The sequence below is a fragment of the Diachasmimorpha longicaudata genome, chromosome 13 (assembly GCF_034640455.1).
Source record: "Diachasmimorpha longicaudata isolate KC_UGA_2023 chromosome 13, iyDiaLong2, whole genome shotgun sequence".
Classification (NCBI taxonomy): domain Eukaryota; kingdom Metazoa; phylum Arthropoda; class Insecta; order Hymenoptera; family Braconidae; genus Diachasmimorpha; species Diachasmimorpha longicaudata.
Window position 1 is genome coordinate 3,736,902 of NC_087237.1, and position 18,589 is coordinate 3,755,490.

General features: G+C 40.0%; 2 protein-coding genes across 3 annotated transcripts in view; one reads left to right on the forward strand and one right to left on the reverse strand.

The window, feature by feature from the left end:
- LOC135168415 (uncharacterized) overlaps positions 1 to 18,589 on the forward strand; it is a 223,817-nt gene that overhangs the window by 38,196 nt on the left and 167,032 nt on the right. The window contains exon 5 of the mRNA XM_064132576.1: positions 7,478 to 7,505. The gene's annotated coding sequence lies outside the window, so the exon portion shown is untranslated. The remainder of the gene's footprint in view (positions 1 to 7,477; positions 7,506 to 18,589) is intronic.
- The window catches only part of LOC135168419 (autophagy-related protein 16-1), a 196,322-nt gene continuing 178,264 nt past the window's right edge, over positions 532 to 18,589 (reverse strand). For both annotated transcript variants that reach the window (XM_064132589.1, XM_064132588.1), the window contains 3 exons: positions 17,486 to 17,570; positions 16,118 to 16,264; positions 532 to 2,084 (listed from right to left, as the gene is read on the reverse strand). In XM_064132589.1, the coding sequence (XP_063988659.1) occupies positions 1,988 to 2,084; positions 16,118 to 16,264; positions 17,486 to 17,570 (329 nt within the window). In that variant the 3' untranslated portion in view covers positions 532 to 1,987. The remainder of the gene's footprint in view (positions 2,085 to 16,117; positions 16,265 to 17,485; positions 17,571 to 18,589) is intronic.

Sequence of the window (18,589 nt, forward strand, 5' to 3'; positions counted from 1 at the left end):
AACCCGTCGAATCGTCGCCGGTCTAGAACGGTTCTGGCATAATGCAAAACTTTACTTGTGAAATGCAGGGGGGTTGCCCAGGGGGAGGGGAGGGGGGGGTGGAGGCAGTGAGAATGGGTGGTGTGTGTGTGATTTCAAACTGTTGAAGTTTCTTAGACCATATCGTGTACACAGTGATGGGTCGCATGTCTGGAGTGCAAGGGGACAGTGGGCTGGTCACATGGGGACTGTATCTACTGGCAGGGTGATACGTATGGTATCGCAGTGAGTTATGAGGGATTTGCAATTTTGGGATGGAAATAATATTTGGTAAATGTTCGTCTTGATTCTCTTCCTGGAATGTTGATTTTTGCGAGTACGAAGCTATCAATTTTCGAGGGAAATTGAAAATCCCCAGGGTAATAATTGCTTTTCTATAACGCATGGAGAAGTAGTTCATATATTGGAACCTGGAAAAGCTTCTGCTCACACTTTTTGGAGATTTTTCTCTCAGCGTTGTTGTTAGGACATGATAAAAAATTGTGCGACACATTTACATCAAAACATTGTTCTTTATTTGCAGTTATAAATTTCTTAATTTGATTAAATTTGTGTTCTCCGACCTGTGACGCGCTGTCCTCGGTTCGATGAGTACAAACACAGTGATATTAACATATCTGTAGCCTAATGTTAATGCGCATAATCTTATTAAACGGTAAATTGTACGATTGAAATTTTGCACCATTCAACCCACTCGTTAGTTAAAATTTCTCGTTTTTTTTTTGTCATTTCCAGATTTTTTATTATAAAAATAATGTTACTCTGGGGATCGCAATGGCACTCGAAATGAATGGCGAGTGACCATTGTGATGACGTTATGCAAAACTCCGTGAACCTAACAATGTCAACTGAAATTCCGTATACAAGTGTATGAAAATCATTTCAGTTAATGAAGTATGTGTTATGCGTCAAATGCCACGATTTTCATCATTGTTATGATGATAACCACAACTTATGGAGATTACACAAATAGACAGTGAATTACTTTCAACCCCTTTGATGATATAAAATCTGTTTGCAATGTACCCGCATTCATCATGAAAATCCATTAATAATCGTGTCAATTTTGGATTATTGGAGCATTGGAGCTGTTGGAAGGGGGGGGGGGGGAGCGAAGTAGAATGGAAGAATATGGTGGATAACAATACAAAGTGCATATTTGTGTTCGGATCGATGGAGCTTGCAATTGAAAACAGTGTATACGTTACATATCACGGAGATTTACTCTAATAATGTTAAATCCACCCATCTTTTCAATATTATTGTATTTAGATTTACAATTGTTACCCGTTATCGCTGACGACAGACATTGTTTATTGAGCTATCATCACTTCGTCAATGTATCGAATTTATTCAATAACCCGTGGGTTGTATTGTTATCCACAGTTTCTCTGGAATATACCACAAGGGGCACTCGGTCATTCGATTATTGAAACAGCCCACACATTTCCAAATTCGGCTAAACTGAGAGAGAAAATTTTTACACGAGTAGAAAATGTTCAATGAAAATTGCGTGAAAAGTCCAGCAACTCTTGAGTCTCGCTTGAGAGTTACGAAGCTTTCACGTTATTTTTAATCAACTATTTGTCTAGTTCTGATACTGAAGAGCTTTAGAAAAAAATTCCTAATGTCCGGTGGGACGAAGTCAATCGACCATTTGGATCAATCAATCATTTCGTTTCTCTCAGTCCGGTACTGTCGTTGATTCCTGTATTAGGAACGAGTGGTAATCATCTTAGGAACTCAATAACACGTGGGTATCGTCCACATTACGATGGAAGTCGGGGTGATAATGAGGTTCGAGACGCGATGATGGATTTTTTTGAGTTGACGTTGTGGTTCTCGGTGATTGAAATTCTGAGGTGATGCTCGTTGAAGATCAGTCGAGGCCGGGTGAGGCAGTAGTAGGTGGTGGTATCCAATGCCTCCGGCACAATTGTTCCTCGTGTTAGACGTGATCCCCCCAAACAGCTGCCATTTTCGCCCGATCAACCGATGCGAGGTAGGTGCCGTGTGGATGCCATGCAACTGCTGTTACTGCGAATCTGTAACATTAAGGCGGTTATTAGTTTGGGGGAGAGTTATTGAGGGAGGTTCGGGGGAGGAGTAGAAATTAATTAGTTACGTGGTGTTATTTATTTCGGCCTTTAAACGGTTACGAATTTTTTTTTAGCTGAGGAATTTTTTATTTCATTTAATCCCGTATTTGGTCCAGGTCAAATGGAAGTTTCTATCCCCCATCTCTTCCTTTGATGATCGATTTGGATCGATTATAGAATTTCTATCACTTAGAGATCACTTAGATCATTTGTCTCAAGTGCACGATTTAAAGATTTTTCAAACTGCCGATTTTCCCTTGAAGATGTCCCTGGAATTCCTCCACGATTAACGGTATAGCCCTGGTACTGGGTAAATCGTTCGTGGGGATTAGCCTGGGTACGTGCCTCGTCATCCACGATTCACGAGGGTGACATTAACTGATTTCGTGGCCTGGGGGGCAATCCATGGTCAATTATGGGGCGAGACCCCTCCTGAGATTGTGCACGCGCGAGCGCGCGTTTTCCAGGCGGTAATTGACCAGGTGAATAGTCCCCGCGACCACCGACTAACTGTTACAAAAGACCTCACCACGACGTTACCCTCCTCCTCATCTTCCTTTTTTTTTACATCTCTTTTTTTTTCACTATTGTACCTCGACTTCAACTGCACGTATAGCGTTTGTCGTACCCAGGTATTTTCAACCCCTGTACACTTGTATATTTTATCTCCACATGCTGGGTGTTTTTCTGTTACAAATGACGATCATTCTCACATGCATATTATCCCACCCTCTCATATTTCTATTTACCCACAGGCCGATTTGTACCACTTTTCCCAGTTTTTCGCTCCACCCACGCGGTAATTTTTCTCTTGTGAATTCAGATGATAAATTCTGTGAGACGAAAACGTTGACTTTCAAATGTCTATTAACTCACAAGTGGTGGGTAAATTTGATATTGTAGTCATGGGTGGATGGGTCTAGGCGAGTGAGATAAAATGAAATTAAAAATAAAATAAAGGTGAAAAAATTGGGGACCGAAATTGGAAAATATGAGATAAAAAAAATTTTCTTTTTACAATAATATTTGTACAATGGAATATCGGCTAAATGGGCCAGTTGCGATCGCGGGTTGAAAAGTTGAAGGAACAAACGTGAGGAATAGGTAGCCGATGGTTGTCGCGACAGCCCCACGTCGCCTCACGCCGTCTCCAGGCATTGGACCATATTTCCCCTCATTCCATATATATTTTACTCGCGATACCAGGTCGGGGCCTATCTGCCTCCGTAAGAAGCCAATGCTCCCTTATATTGCCCCACCGTCGACGAAAGAGGGTTGAAGAACGACTGGCGATCTGTTCCACTTGCCGAAGTGGCGTACGAAATAAGCTTTCCAGGGTATGTCGGTGGGTGCGGGTGGATGCGTGGCAAACGACAACCGCACGAGGTCTCATGAGACCCGACGTACGTAGAATGGGGTTATTGAGGCTATGTGGGAGAGCAAGTGAGAGGGATGTGGATGGAGGAGTGAACACATTGGAATGTGAAACGCGAGGGAATTTCCACCCTGTGTAGGAGAGACTGGGTTACCTGGAGGTAGAGTGCGATGGAAACGATGGCAGTGGAAAAATTGTCGAGACAAGAATTCCAGGGATTATTGAAGTCTGCTGTTGGCATGTTTGAAGGGTAGAAGTAATGGGTCTTAAACAAATTGACAATGTATACATATACTATATTTTCACACTGACTCGTGGAGAACTTTTCTACCGCATATTCAGTCAAAAAATTCTTCACAGTTACCACGAATCAATTATTTTTTTAATTCTTCAAATTGAATGACAAGGGACCTTCATTTTGTTACTTGCAATCCGTATACATTCGAGTATTGATGTCTTGGCACGAGTTAATTCGAATTACTACTCTACAAATACATGAGTCCCATCATAGCTTCAACGTATTTACCATCGTTTGGATGCCCTAGTTGAGACAATTGATTCCTTTGTCTCTGTGTGATTGGAGAGTGGCTTGAGTATGTCTACCAAGCTTGTGATGGGGGTGTTGAGCATTGGGAGTCCAATGTCAGAAAACACAAGGGTGTGCAAGTGAGCGAGGCTCCAATGATGGGAGAGAAGGTAAGACCGTTCTCAACACACCAAACAGACCAGGTCTACAGCAAACAGTGGCATCTAATGGAGCACTCATTGATGATCTCCCTCTGGCAATGGGGACTCCCGTTGGTCGTGTGGTAGTCCTAGCACGGGGAGTACGACAATGCCCGCGATAATTAGACCATCGTCGTCCAACTACTATGCGGGTGGGCAAGATACAGGCAACATCATGGCAGATGGTGGAGGTTCTAAATGAGCGAAGAGAGATGAATGGAATGGGCAGGGGAAATCCCAATGAGAGGACCACGTGAATGTACACCATGACGTTGAGACATTTTCAATACTTCTCGGTTGATGAAACCGCTTGACTTATCTCTATCTCTCTCTAGTTCCTATGGCTATCATCCCTTAGACCCTATTCCACTCCCTCGAGGACCGAGTGTTACCGACCAACGATGGTACAGTTACTACTGCCAAGGAGAGAGAGCTTTGGAACAACGGGCACGTTTCAACAAAGCGAGACAGCTTGCTCGATGGAGAGGAAAATTAAGTCCACCCGCTTCAACCAATATCTACCACTGAATCCCCTACCCTCTCAAGCTACCCTACTTTTTTTTTTTCGAAATTAAAGTTTTACAAGTTAATTCAAACAAGTGTCACAGGTTAAATCCTCAGTAATTGGAGGATTTTCAATTCTATGATGAATGGGTTTGGAAATTCAGATCATACACAGGGTGGAGAGGGGGAGGTGGAAGGCTGTTTTATCGTGACAGGTTGAATCGAATATTGGAAAATTTTGTATGGGTATGAAGTAGGTTCTGCTATCAATTCAAAAGAGTATCTTTTAGCGATGGATTTCAATGGTACTTGAGCAATGTGCAAGCTCCAGAGGGTCATTTTAATCGAGGTTATATTTTTTTTTTATTGAAGTGGATGAAGTGCTTGAAATTCTACCTCTGAAATTCAATTCTAATCATTTTTATTATGCAATTTCTCACTTATTTCATGGTGACTCGTCTATTACGTTTTTTTCTCGATGGTCGTTGAAGGAGGAAAATGGTCGGATATTGTTTCGATATTGTGATCCGATTAGGGAAAACTCTGAGATCACAGCTAATTATATTTCATAATTATTATCAACTCGTAGACGATGAAAATAAATGGAAAAATACACGGAACACTGTAGCGCCAATTGAAATATAAATATCAACTAATTAAAAATTTGATAAACTGGGGGTCTTTGATTATAGACAGGAGCGTCGACTTAATTTCCTCGGGAAAAAAAAAAAGTTTGTTATTTGCCGAGTACAACACTTTATACTGGCGCAGTGAGGGAAGTAGTTTTAAAAAATTGTTTGAAGGAGAGAAGAGAAAGTTTTTGCGACGAGAGGGGGGCAAGAAACGCAAAAGTTTTTCGGCCCGGCGTTGGCTGCATTAGCTTATGTGCGGTTCTACTCAAGACGTATACCCCTCGTCCCCGGGGTCAGGTTTGACCCGGGCTTTCAAACTAACGCCCCCGCCCTACCCCTCAACCCCCCAAACTTCAGCAGTCACTGAGACAACCCATTCACTTGGTATTGCTCTGGCTATTTCACAAAGTGTACACACCTTTTTGATGAAATGAAACTTCAGGCGATATTTGAAGACGTCAAAACAACAATGAAGATTGTGATTTATTGGTTGAGTGGATGTTGGATTGATTGGAGTAATCTTTCAGTATGAATTTTGAAACTTGTGAAGGGCTGACAAAATGTCGAGGAGAAAAACCCTTATTTTGCTGAACGAAGAGTCGACTTATTTCAAGTGTGTGCTCGTGATTTATCGAGGACGATAATATATTTGGGCTGAGTGTTGTTAATTTACCGTTTAAAAACAACAGTATTCGCCAATCGAATAGATGGAAGGAAATATTACCACCAGTTTGTCCCTTGGATCAGCGATTTTTTTTTTTATCCACCACATCGCTATGAGCCATTACCCACGCTGGAATGATTCAACCGCACAATGTCCATCGCATATTAGATCTCGTTACGGACTCTATACATAAAGCCAATACGTGACTGGCAAGCACGACGATTCTCTAACATGGGATTAACCATCCCCCTTCGCATTATTGTTGATGGTGAATGGTCGCCAGATAGATTTTCCTTTTGTCACGGCAAACTAACGCATCCACTACCTCTACCTCCCTCCCTCGTCCAACGCTCCTCATCGTTACCCCTTTATTTACCAGAGCCAGTTTCAATGATTTCGTATACATATGAACAACCGAACACTCGTGTACATGACATAATCCACGGTGAAGATACTAGTTACCAGGGACGAATTATTTACGGCTACTGGTTTTAATGTATCGATGGGCCATATATTATACCAACTAATGAAGAGCTAAAATAGGTATATACATTACATCTATAACCAGTTTCGATATCACTGGCAATTCAATGTTGTTTTATTGCATGAGTCGAATGAATATTTTTCATTCCAGTTTGACGATATCGCTATTGCTTGGATGATAATTAATATTATTCCAGTTGAGATGAAATATGCAGCGAGAAAAATTTGATAAAAATTTATCTGTACGATTGTACGGTATGAAAAATTGGGTTTATTAGAATTTTCCTCCGATAGAATCCATGAATATTGTCTTTATTCATCAGAATTGGGATCCGTATTTGTTCTCAACAAAGAATTCAAAGGGAAACTCAAAATTTGAAAAAATATCCAATTTTCGTAACCTACTACTGAATTAAAAAATTTAAGTGCACCTTATTTTCAACCCATTTGTTTCTCCAAGGGTTGTAAAATAAAAAATACCACCGGAGAAAAATAAAAAGATGAAAATTTGACAGTAAACAGCCACCTGTCAGAGCCCCCTCATAACCTACAAATTGAAAAAACGTAAACACCAAGGCTAAACGAATTTTCAACTTCCCAACCCAAACGAGGGAAATTATTGTTTTCTTCTTCTTTTCCCGTGGCAACACCGTCAATAAAATCTTTGTTCTTGTAGCGGTATGTACCATTGCTGCGTATGGCTTTCAACGCCTTTGTTTGGGGAGCTCAACGGCAATTATTAAAAATTACTATTATTTTTTACACTTGGGCGAGAAATTACCTCTGCCAAGAAATGATTTTTTTTGAAAGACGAGTTTCCATTTTTTAAATGCGTATTCTTCCGAGGAATCTACCTCCCACCCGAAACTATCAAAAATATTTTAACTTCCAACATAATTACGATAAATCTTGATTTAATTGTTTCTAATTATTTTTCCATTTTTTATGATTTTAGATGTTTCGACTGATGGTGATGCAGCCCGGTGAGTGTTAAAGTTATTTCCTCTTAAATGAGCGATGGAATTATTTCCTTGGCTTCTGTAAAAATTGCGATGCTGCATGTTACGTTTATTATTTAACAATTGAGGAGATAGAATGCGCCAAACGCACATACCAATACACGCTCGTATGGACGGAGAGAAAATTACCAGAAAAATTACTGTGCTCGTATAATAAAGGGGGGTTTGATGGTGTCCCCAGGCGAAATATATCGCGAAGAGGAGAAAAGAATCGAGGGGGTAATAATCCCAAGAAGAATATACAGTAGATTTAAAGGAAGCGAAATTTTAAAAGTTGAAATATTCCAAGAAATACAGGAGATCGTTGCAATTTCCAAAAATATTGAAATTGTTGCTATCGATCATTTTTCTGGCGCCTGCTAAATTCCTGTCCTATCTGAACTCATATACCAACCGCAATATGGCAATATAGATGGATAAAATACGTATCTGTATTAGATTCATAACCAGTTACAGTATCGCCAGTAATTTAAATCAGTTCCGTTGTATCAATTTAATTAATTCATTCCATTTAATTCCAACGATAGCGATATTACTCGTTTGATAATTAATATCATCCTCATTTAGATGAAGAGAGACTCACACTGAATTAGATGTTTAAATGGTCTTACTCTTTTTGGTGGTTGTCAAAAGACGGGGCTAGGGACATTTTAAATCTTATCAGATGAACCACTATCCGAATGAAATTTGAAAACCTGATTTCCGACGCGCCTTGAAAAAAATGTCTATTGATTCCGTCCAGATTTCTATGTCGCTCAGCTTGCGTAGAATAATCTGATCTGTCAACGATTAAAAGGTGGTCATTTATGATTCAACTCGATTTGCGGGCGGACCGGTCAAGAATACGGGATAGATCCTGCTCCCAATCGGTTACAGTATTATTATTTAATTCGAGTGTGTACTTCACTTATAATTTTTCTGAAAAAAAATTACCGCACGGAGAGAAATCATAAATGATCAGTAAGAATTACGGGACTCCCGGTTAACTCGCGGATTACGAATTCGGATCGGAACGTTTAAATTTCGATATGAGAATTTTCTCGCGGATAATTCTTATAAAAATTACGGAACACTTCGAGAAAATTACGCTGCAACTGCGAAAAAATTTGCTGTAGATGAGAATCTTGAATTAATGATCTTGAAAGTCATATTCAGTTTAATGTTATTTGTAATTTATTTTTTAATTAATTTTTTTGGTGACTGAAAGTTTTTTTCCATTTTATCATTGAACTTTGTCTGAGTAATTTTACCGTACATTTCAAGCTCATTAATTTCATCATCAGAGCGAACATAGTACTCTAAAATGAATCAGTTTTGCATCAGGAACATCTCGCTGAGCAGTCCTCCCCTGTAATCCATCTTAGTCAAATTTTCTCTGATGTAACTCAACGCTAGAAATCATAATAATTATGCGCCGCGTCTATCCCTCCAGATCATCACGTTATACTCCTTCATGCAAATGACACCACATAATCTCTCTCGAAGAGTTGTTACATACAACTGTGAGAGAACTCCCCTTTCAGGTAAGTTTATTTAATCTCACAATTTTAGCATGAGAGGGAATTTCATTGAAAACAACTATTCAATTACTTGGTGAAATTCTAAGAAACTCCAATTTCATTATAAACCAATTTGAAGCTTCATGAAACAACGCAATGAAGAAAATTTCCTTAAGAACCAATTAAAATATTAAAAAATTATTTTTTCTTGCAATTTCTGCAAGTTATGTGGCTCAGATATTTTTTAGTAAATAACACTTGTTGCTATTTTTGCTACATCTATAATCCCCGACGGAATTTTCTGCGACAGAAGCCTTCTGATCTCCAGCGTTCAATTACTAAAAAAAGCTCTCAAAACCATTTTAAATGGTCGTTCCTAATTAAGGACTTAAAACTCTTTCAGAATTTCTCTCCATTGTCTTTCCCCTATTTAAATTACCACTATTTTCTCTGCAATGTTTATCCAACTTTTCTCGTATCTCTGCTACTCCCATTTAATTCCAAAATTTCGAAGAAATCTGCCATCCAGTTACCCAATAAAATTCACAATTTTTAATCATCCGAATACACCCCATTTTCATAATTAAAATAGCCAACTTCCTGTTGTAGATTTTCGAGAAATGTGTACGCGTGGCCGTTTCTCAGGATTTGCGTTTATTCTCGTGGCAATGTGAACTTACCGCGTGTAATTAGACGATGTATACCGCACTCACTGTAGGGATATATACCCTGCCCCTTCCTCACCCTGTCCCTCCCCCTGAGTAGATACTCACTACGGTATAAACGAGGCTGTGGTATACGCGCCAGAATGTGAGAATGTGCGGTATCTCTGCGTGCCCAAGCCCCGGTCTTTCTATGTACTGACTTGAAAATCCCAGTGTGTGTACCCCCGTCCCCCTTCCCCTTCCTCTACCCCCCTGGGGATATATGAAAACACCGGAGATTTTACTATCCTACCGCAAACTCTCAACTAATGAGATTCCTTTTTCATTTATTTCACTTCTCGTTACTGCATGTCTCATTCTCAATTAAATTGAGGCGTTACCTCTCTTTCTCCCCCCACCCCCATCCCCCCCTCCATTCATTCATCCCTCCATTATTCTCCCTATTATTCCTCCGGCTGGTATTCAACAACGCAAAAAGAGGCTTTTCGCGTTACCAGCAAAACATTTTCAACAAAAAAAAAAAATCCGATCAAAACCGCTATGGTCATCGAAAAAAGCCTCAAAACTTTATCCAAATCTATTGAATCGAGCCTCCCCATCTCCACTATCTGTCACACAAACAAAAAAAAATCCTCTACTCCCCTGAGGATTCCATAGAGAAAAAAAAATCTACAAACTCTGAACCCCAGCAAAAAAAAAAGCTAAATCCATATATACATTTTTTTATTCTCTTCAATCCCAACTATATCACCGAGTTGACAAATTCAAACGGGGTCAGGAGGAGTTTCAATCGAAGTTTATCGTTATCCTACCTCCCCTCCACTCCTCGCGCGCTTCCATTTCAAAAGTTCCCAAGATGTATATATTCCCGAACGTCGACATTCGCGAATGTCCCTTTGGATACTTCCTCCCTAAGCGTCTTTCTACCCACCCCCCCCCCTCTGCATCACCTTTTTTCCTCAAACTGTACGAGGCTAAAGGCGCAGATAAAGGGAGATACCGAAGGGACGAGGAGGACAACGACTTGGGACGAAGATAAATGACATAATATCGCAGTGGACCTGTGCGATCATTGCGCCACCCGATGGAAACCCGAGTCAAGCCGTGAGAAAACTGCCACCAATGCCGATTGCTTCACAATCCTCTTTTCGTTTCTCTTCAATTCCCTTCTCCATGGTCCCCCGTCCGTTCACCCCTCTGCCCCTCATCCTCTCCCACCCGACCATCGCACTTTGATAAAAAAAAAAAAAAAAAAACTCTAGTCCTTTTCCGTGTTGGCTCCTTGGAAGACAACAATGAAATTCGTCGAATCCTTGATCAGCGACGGGCAAGACTCCGTTACACTCGTTGCGAACAAACGTGGGGATGACAAATGAAAAAAAAAATGGGGAGGGGGGAAGATTGGCGTTTTTTACCCTCCTCCTTCGTATCGCAATAGTGGGCGCCATTTTCTGTCGCAACCCATCCACTCGGTGTACTCCAAAGCCCCGTTTGGAATAATCTAATTTCATCTGGGTGTACGCTCACCTCTCTCGGTCTCTGTCCCTTTCTGCATTTTCCCTCTCATACTCCTACCCCGCTAGATAAATTTTTATTGGTGCTGAATCGCTACGGAAGCGCCAACCCAACTCACCCACTTCACCTCAATCCCGCGACACTGGAAATCCCCCCAGCTACCTCCATAGAATCGACCAGAGAGCCTCGTTAATACGCCTTTAAAATAGCATCGCCGGTTATTCAATATTCCCCAAACATTTTCACTCAATTCGCAGTCACACTCCCGGCATTATTCCCTGGACAGAATTATTTTCAGTTATCCCTCCATTTTCTTGTATTATAATTTCATAAGGGAGTCGGTGGGTGAGGAGAGGAGATTAGGGGAGTAGATTGTGTTTCAGTTGAATCGTCGGGAGGGGGGAGGAGGAGGGGAATTGATAGGCGATGGGGCTGAACGTTTGGATGAGTATGCGTTAATTTGAGGGGAGTGGGTGGATGAGTGGAGCAAAATGATTATAAGGGTCAAACGAGAGGCATTTGCGGTCCACTTTCACAGTTGAGTGTAACGTAACGGTGAGAGAAAATCGAAATTCGAATTCGGTGGAGTCAATTTGGAGGGGGGTGAATGCATGAAATTTTAAATGCCACTGGAGATGTAATGAAATTACAAATTACTGAATATTGGAATGAGTAGGATTTTGCTATTTACTCACTGGGGAAATACCTTATTGTGTGGGAAGGTTAACCAGAGAAAAAACTTTATCTTTTGTAGACAACACAATTTTGAATAATTTAATTTCAGAATTTTTCTCGTGGGAAATTGCCTTTTTTTACTCTGACATGAAAAATCAAATTGTCATCAGGCGAGAGATAACATGAGAGAAAATTTTGCGTGTTTTTTTTTAAATGATCATAAGGGTCAAACGAGAGGATTTTGTAATCCACTTTCACGGTTGAGTGTAACATAACGCCGAGGGAAAATCGAAATTCGAATTCAGTGGAGTGAATTTGAGGGGGAAAAATGCATGAAATTTCAAGTGCCACGGGAGACGTAATGAAATTTCAAATTGCTGAATATTGGCAAGCGTAAAATTTTCCAATTTTTACACAGGCTAAAAATTCTGTTTTGAGGGAATAGTTTAACGCAGAAAATTTGTTTTCATTTTTCAAACCTAAATTTATCACCGAAAATACATAAATTCATTCAAACATCATTTTTCCTGATATTTACCCATCAATAAATTCGATAAAAATCCCCTAGATATTTTTTCAATTGAGTTTAGAAAATTTCAATTTCAAACATTTGAAAATTAACATTTAAATTTCCCAATCTCAAAAAAAGACTTTTCAAAATTTACATGCAAACGTTTTTTATCAACTCATCTACTCTATCAACATCTTACTCACTCAATATTCCCAGGACATCTCTCCTCTACTTCAATCATCCTCAGCGCATTGTACCCTGAACCTCAATTATTCTCCCTTTCTCTCTTCAATTTGTTATATTATAATTTCACGAAGCGAGAGAACGGATTAGTACCGAGATTAGATGACTAGTGAATCCTGTTTCACCCGTTGAATTTATGGTGAATTGATACAAGATAATGCTGACCGTTTGAATAAATAAGCGTTAATTTAAGACGATTAGACGGGAATAGATTTGAGGCGGGTACGATTCGTTCTCCGTCTCACTTACCCTTTTATAAATTGAATGGCCTCTCCGTGATACGAGTAATGAGTGGTACAGCACACAGTACCAAGCGTGAATTAACTCGAAGGACTATGGTATATGTTTTCTCGGTCATCTTGCGTACGTTAGAACGAATTGTTTATACGTCAGTGGACGCGTTACGGAGGGAAGAAGGTGGTGTATCGTAGCAAGGAGGGGCGGTTACTCCGGGCGCTTATTAAGTTAGTCCCGCCAGATTCTTATATAAGGCACGACGATTTTTTGCCAACTGACCAAGCGTCTACAACGTACGAATTACGAGCCAACGACGTCCCTCTGCGACGCTCCGGGTAAAAGTAATAACAGTGAAACGGTCTATGTACGTGACTGGTGCTTAAGGGAATTTTTTTTAGTTATTTTTTTTTTTAAGTTACCCGCTTGAACACTGGACAGCGAGAGGTATGGGCTTGACTGGGCGCAAGCTGCGTGAGAGGGGGGTAGGAAAACGCACCTGATAAACGTGGATCTGATGTGCGGTCGGTGGTTCTTATACACCGTGGAAATGCTGGCCGATGCCGTTCGTGATAAGGGATAGACCGCACGCTGGGATCTTGAGTGTGCGGCTTATTGTTCATGCAGGATGATGCGCGATAATTAGATGATTGGTTGGCGTTTACGTATTCTGGGCAAAATATGGGGTTGAGGGGGAGCGTATTGGGTGGTACGGTGCGAGCGATCGAGGGAAAATATTCGGGAAAAATTTTCACATTGGATTCTCATGTGTGTTTTATGGGTTCTCGTAAATCGATTTGATTCAAGAAATTGATTTTTTGGGGGATGTAAAAATTCTGCGGTCGTAGTCCTCGCGGTAATTAACGTATTAATTAAAATTCTACGTTGGAGAGCGATCTTTTATTCATGAAAAATAAAATATATTTCAGCATTCATCCGGGTAGGGCGTGGTACCTCCCCTACCGTAGGTTCATTCAAGAAAAATCCCAGTAACCTTTCCATCAAATTCTCTTTCACTTAATGAAAATCAAAGTACTGAACCCGTTGCTACATCCTCATTCATTTCAATTCAGACATCAACTACTTGTCTTACATCTGACGTGTAAAAATTAAAATACCTTGCGGCCACTATTCCTCACACCGTACTCTTGATCCATCCCCCTGTGTATTACTTTTTGCCCTCTGACATCCTTTGTACCACACCACCCGCATGTGTCCGAAATGATAAGATAAAGAAAGAGAGACGTAAAATGCCGTGGGGTAGTAGGAATGTGTGGCACCGGCTGGTGTGCATTTTCTCTCAGAAGGAATGAAAGAGGAAAAAAAAAATTTTTTGAAATGGTTAACCCTCGGGTGGACCACCAAGGATTTCTGTAGTGACACACAAACACGGATAGCTACTATTTCTCGAGTGGAGATGCTGGTCTCAATGGTGACGTTAGTGTGACCCGAGCAATACTCCTAGTCGTATAAATGCCCCAGCTTCCACCGGGCGTCTTCCATTTGTGTCAATATGCTCGAACAAATGGGCAGAGAGGAAAATTGAATTGAAAAAAATGTACAGGGGGGGGGGTAATACTTGACGAGTATTAATTAAGCAATGATAGCGGATTTTCTTGATTATGTTTAAGAAGGTAGACATTTTTTGAGATTTGAAGACTTTAATTTGCCGTTCACTGAGAGAGAAATTACAGGAAATTATTTTAGCTGTTAGAATTCTCCTGGGGAATGTGTAATTTATCATGTGGTTGTTTGATGTATATGAGAGGATGTTTACAAAAGTGACCATAAATAAACTCCTATCACTCAGAGCTTTGTATCGTCGAGGTGATTTTAATTAATCAGAATTCTAATTCCACCTGTTCAGTGGGTCTCTAAAGTCATTGATGGCAACGAGCTTTAGCACTTGGATGACTGGGGTAATGTCGTACCGGTGATAACAGTGGGCCGCAAGTGGGTGGGATTAGGGAAGGGACAGGAGGGAGAGAGAGAGATGCTGAGGTCGTGTTAGACGCCAACTCCCGGGGCTTTTGCACCATCAGGGTAGCACAAGGCATCCGCGCTTAGAATGCTAGTTTCCCTGGGCTTGAAAGCTAGTTTGGCCCGCCCATCCTGTACCTTAATACTCCGAAATATCTGGGTTTTTTTTTCATCCGCTGTTACCGCTCCGAGTACAACAGTATTAGAATTTCCGAATGGAGAAAAAAAATTATAGTTTTTTTCTGAGAAAATTCGGTGAAAAAATTATCCCGCCCTATTCTATTTTCGCTGGGTGACAGGAAGTTGTCATCTTTGTGATAGTAAATGACTGTCACATGCACAGAGAGGAAAATTCTTTAAAAATTATGGGCTTGTTCTTGTCAGTCAAAACAATATTCGATAAAAATTACGGAACAGTTCCGCACTTTTCAATGAACTTTTAAGGAAAAAATCTAAAACTTTCCATAAAAAATTTGAAATGTTCAATGAAAAAATGCGTAACTGTTCCGTAATTTTTACTGAATACTGTTGTGACTGGTAGATTACAGAAATGGTATGTAATGTTTAAGAAATTTTTCTCCCCGTCTGACTTCCCCATCTCCCATCTCGTATCTTGAGCTCGAAAGATTCAATTTACAGCGGAAAAAAGTGGGTAAAGATCGATGGAGGAAGTTATGTGCGGCTAGAAAAATTTTATCACATCAGAACACTAGGTTTCTTGGTGAAGGGGGATGCGAATCACGGCCTCTTGAACATTCAAAGTGTTCCATTTTCGCTGACCCGTTGCCCCTAACCCACTTGCTTCCCCATTCTCTTACATTTTTTTTTTATTATATCTGCATTGGTTCGGCCCACCCTTTTTTTATTACATAATATAATATGAGAAAAGCTGCTCCTGCGGGATACTCTGCAGTGTCCATTTTACAGAGGACCTCTCAGTCAGTGGTGGGTAATATATGAGGTAATAAAGCACTGAAAGCATGCCTACCATGATCGCTCCGTATGGATATCAAAGCGTATACATGGCCGTAAAAAAATTTCATTCTTCTTTAATCTAGATATTTTATTATTCTTTTTTTTTACGATTCTGGGGGCTTTTTATGATTATCGATTGATCATTATTTTGAATGGGAGGGTGGGTACATGTGGGTCAATAATGTGCACCTGTTGAGGATAGATGGGTGGGGCATGGGCTGTCGAGTTTCAGGGGATTTCCTTTTTTTCGGAGAGGGTGGATTTTAATGGGGTACTCACGTGTGATCCTTGAGGACAGTTTCAATTTTATTCGTAGTCACGTTCCAGATGAAGACAGAACCATCGACTGAACCCACGGCTATGTACTGGCCGTCAGGGCTGAAGGTCGCTCTCGCCCAGTCGCAACCCACTTTGAATCCATCAGCACTGCAAGGCGAATGTAAATAACAGAATGATGAGTTTGCTCTTCTTTGATGGATGGTGCATTTTGACAGGGTGGGCGGGGGAAGGGGGGGAGGGGAGTAATAATTATTGAGTTATGGAGGGGGCAATAACTCATCGGAATCCAACGAGTTTTGCGGGGGGAGACATCTATTCGAAGCATGTGAATAAGCTTTTTTAGAGGTTTTTAAATAAAGTTTGAAATTTATTGAACAGTTTACATCAGTTCGCGTTTTATTAATTGATGAAAATATAATTGACGTTATTCCGTGTTCTGGGTTGTGGGGAAAAATTTATATTTTGAAAAATGTGGAAACAATGCCTTTCATGGGACCAATTGATATTTTTTAAAATAAGAAATACATATTTTATATGTTTTATGTGTTCCTCAGAGATCTGGAGTATTAGATATGCGGTTCTTTGAACGTTTGATGGATTTTGAGGAGAGAAAGGAAGTAATTCATCAATTTATAAAACGGGCAATAATCAACCGGATTCTTTGATGTTTCGCTTGGGAGGGAGATATGTACAGAGAGCAGTATGTTTTTTAAACGATTTTCAATTTATTCTGGGATTCGTTGAATATTTTCTATTAATTAGGATTTTATTAACGGATAAAAACATAAATTACGGTCTTCATATGAAATGGGGTAATTAAAATCAACAATTTGGATAATTTAAATGAGGTCTTTATCGAGTTTTAATCAACGGGTAATTAAGAATCAATGAATTCACATTCAATGTCGCGATTTATCCGACGAGTGGAATTGGTAACAACAAAATCGAGTGTATGAATTTTCCACGACTTTTGTAAACATTTTTGAGGGATTGAAGACATCGGCATAAAATGGATGTTTCTAAATATCAAATGGGAATTAAAATCTTTCGGGGGCTTTTCATCCGGAATTCGGATGAATTTCTAGTTTATTTATTGGTTTCAATCTATCATTATATTCTCGTATTGCACTTCATATTAGTGTCCTTCGGGGAAAATGGAATGAGCCGTGCAATTTTCACTCGATTTCCTATTCCATTTTCGATGAAAGTGAGAATCACATATCTATTTGAAAGGGACTATCAACTGATCAGGTTGCCCTTCCACAAATTATTCATTCAATTCCTACAAATTGAGTTCACCAAAATCCTCTTTGTAGGTTTAGTTTCAATGATAATGCCAGGTGTAAACGTCGATTGCGCTCAACTAACCTGAATGATCCAACAATCTGCTTCATACGTAGATCAAGCAGCTTCACGGTGTCATCTCTCACGCAACTGAGCAGATAATTGGCATCTAAAAATAAAAAATAGATACATGTATTATTATTGATGATAATAAAGCAACGTTGTGTGAGATGAGATAGCGTGATGACCCCCGGCTGATATGAACATGGGGGTTGGATTTCGTGATACCCGTGACAACGAATACAATGGCAACATTGCAATTATAATTTTATTATTTTCATTCGTTTCTCAACCGAGAAACTTGCATGAATTATTTTGAAAACTGAAAATTAATCGGATTTGGGTTTAATATTGAGTATAATACGTCGTAAAATGAATTTTCTTCACTCACGATGTGATAGGATTTTTCGATAAAAGCGCGGAAAAATAGGTGATTGCGAGTATATATTATATAATATTAGAATACATACAAAGTACTCGGTGGGGACTCCCCAAAAATAGACCCCCTATTTTTGTGGAGTCCCCACCAAAATTTCAGTGATTGCAAAACTCTCTCCCCGTTGTATCTGATATTCCCAATTCCCTATCATAGACAAAACATGAGAAATACACATTGAAGACGCTGGGGAGGATATCTCACATTCCGAATCAGCCTCTTCAATCAGCCCACTCGGTAGGCAGCCCTAAATGGACCGGGGGGAATACGACAGGCACTCGTACGATATCTACACTGTAATTACACTTTGAAAATAACAAAAAAAAAACTGATAGGAAAAAAAGTAAAAATCCGATTCAGGGATTTGTCTACACATATTGCCAGACGGTGAAACATAAATTGCTTTTTTCCGGCGCTATATCTCGCAAAGAAATCCCTTCAATTCTAATACTCCACGGCAGACGGTTGGACAGAATTGTTATTTATTTTTTCAGATAGCTAGAAATAATTTACGAGAGTTTCTCTCTCCCCTGAAATAGAGAAAAAAAAAGCCATTCTCTCACGAACCAAATGGAATGTCAATTTCCACTCCGGCATTAATGGCGGGCAATGTGAATTTCATTAACGTTCATTGTACATCCCAGCGCAGTACTCATCTACTTTATGCCTGGCATAAGTCCAAAAGTCATCTG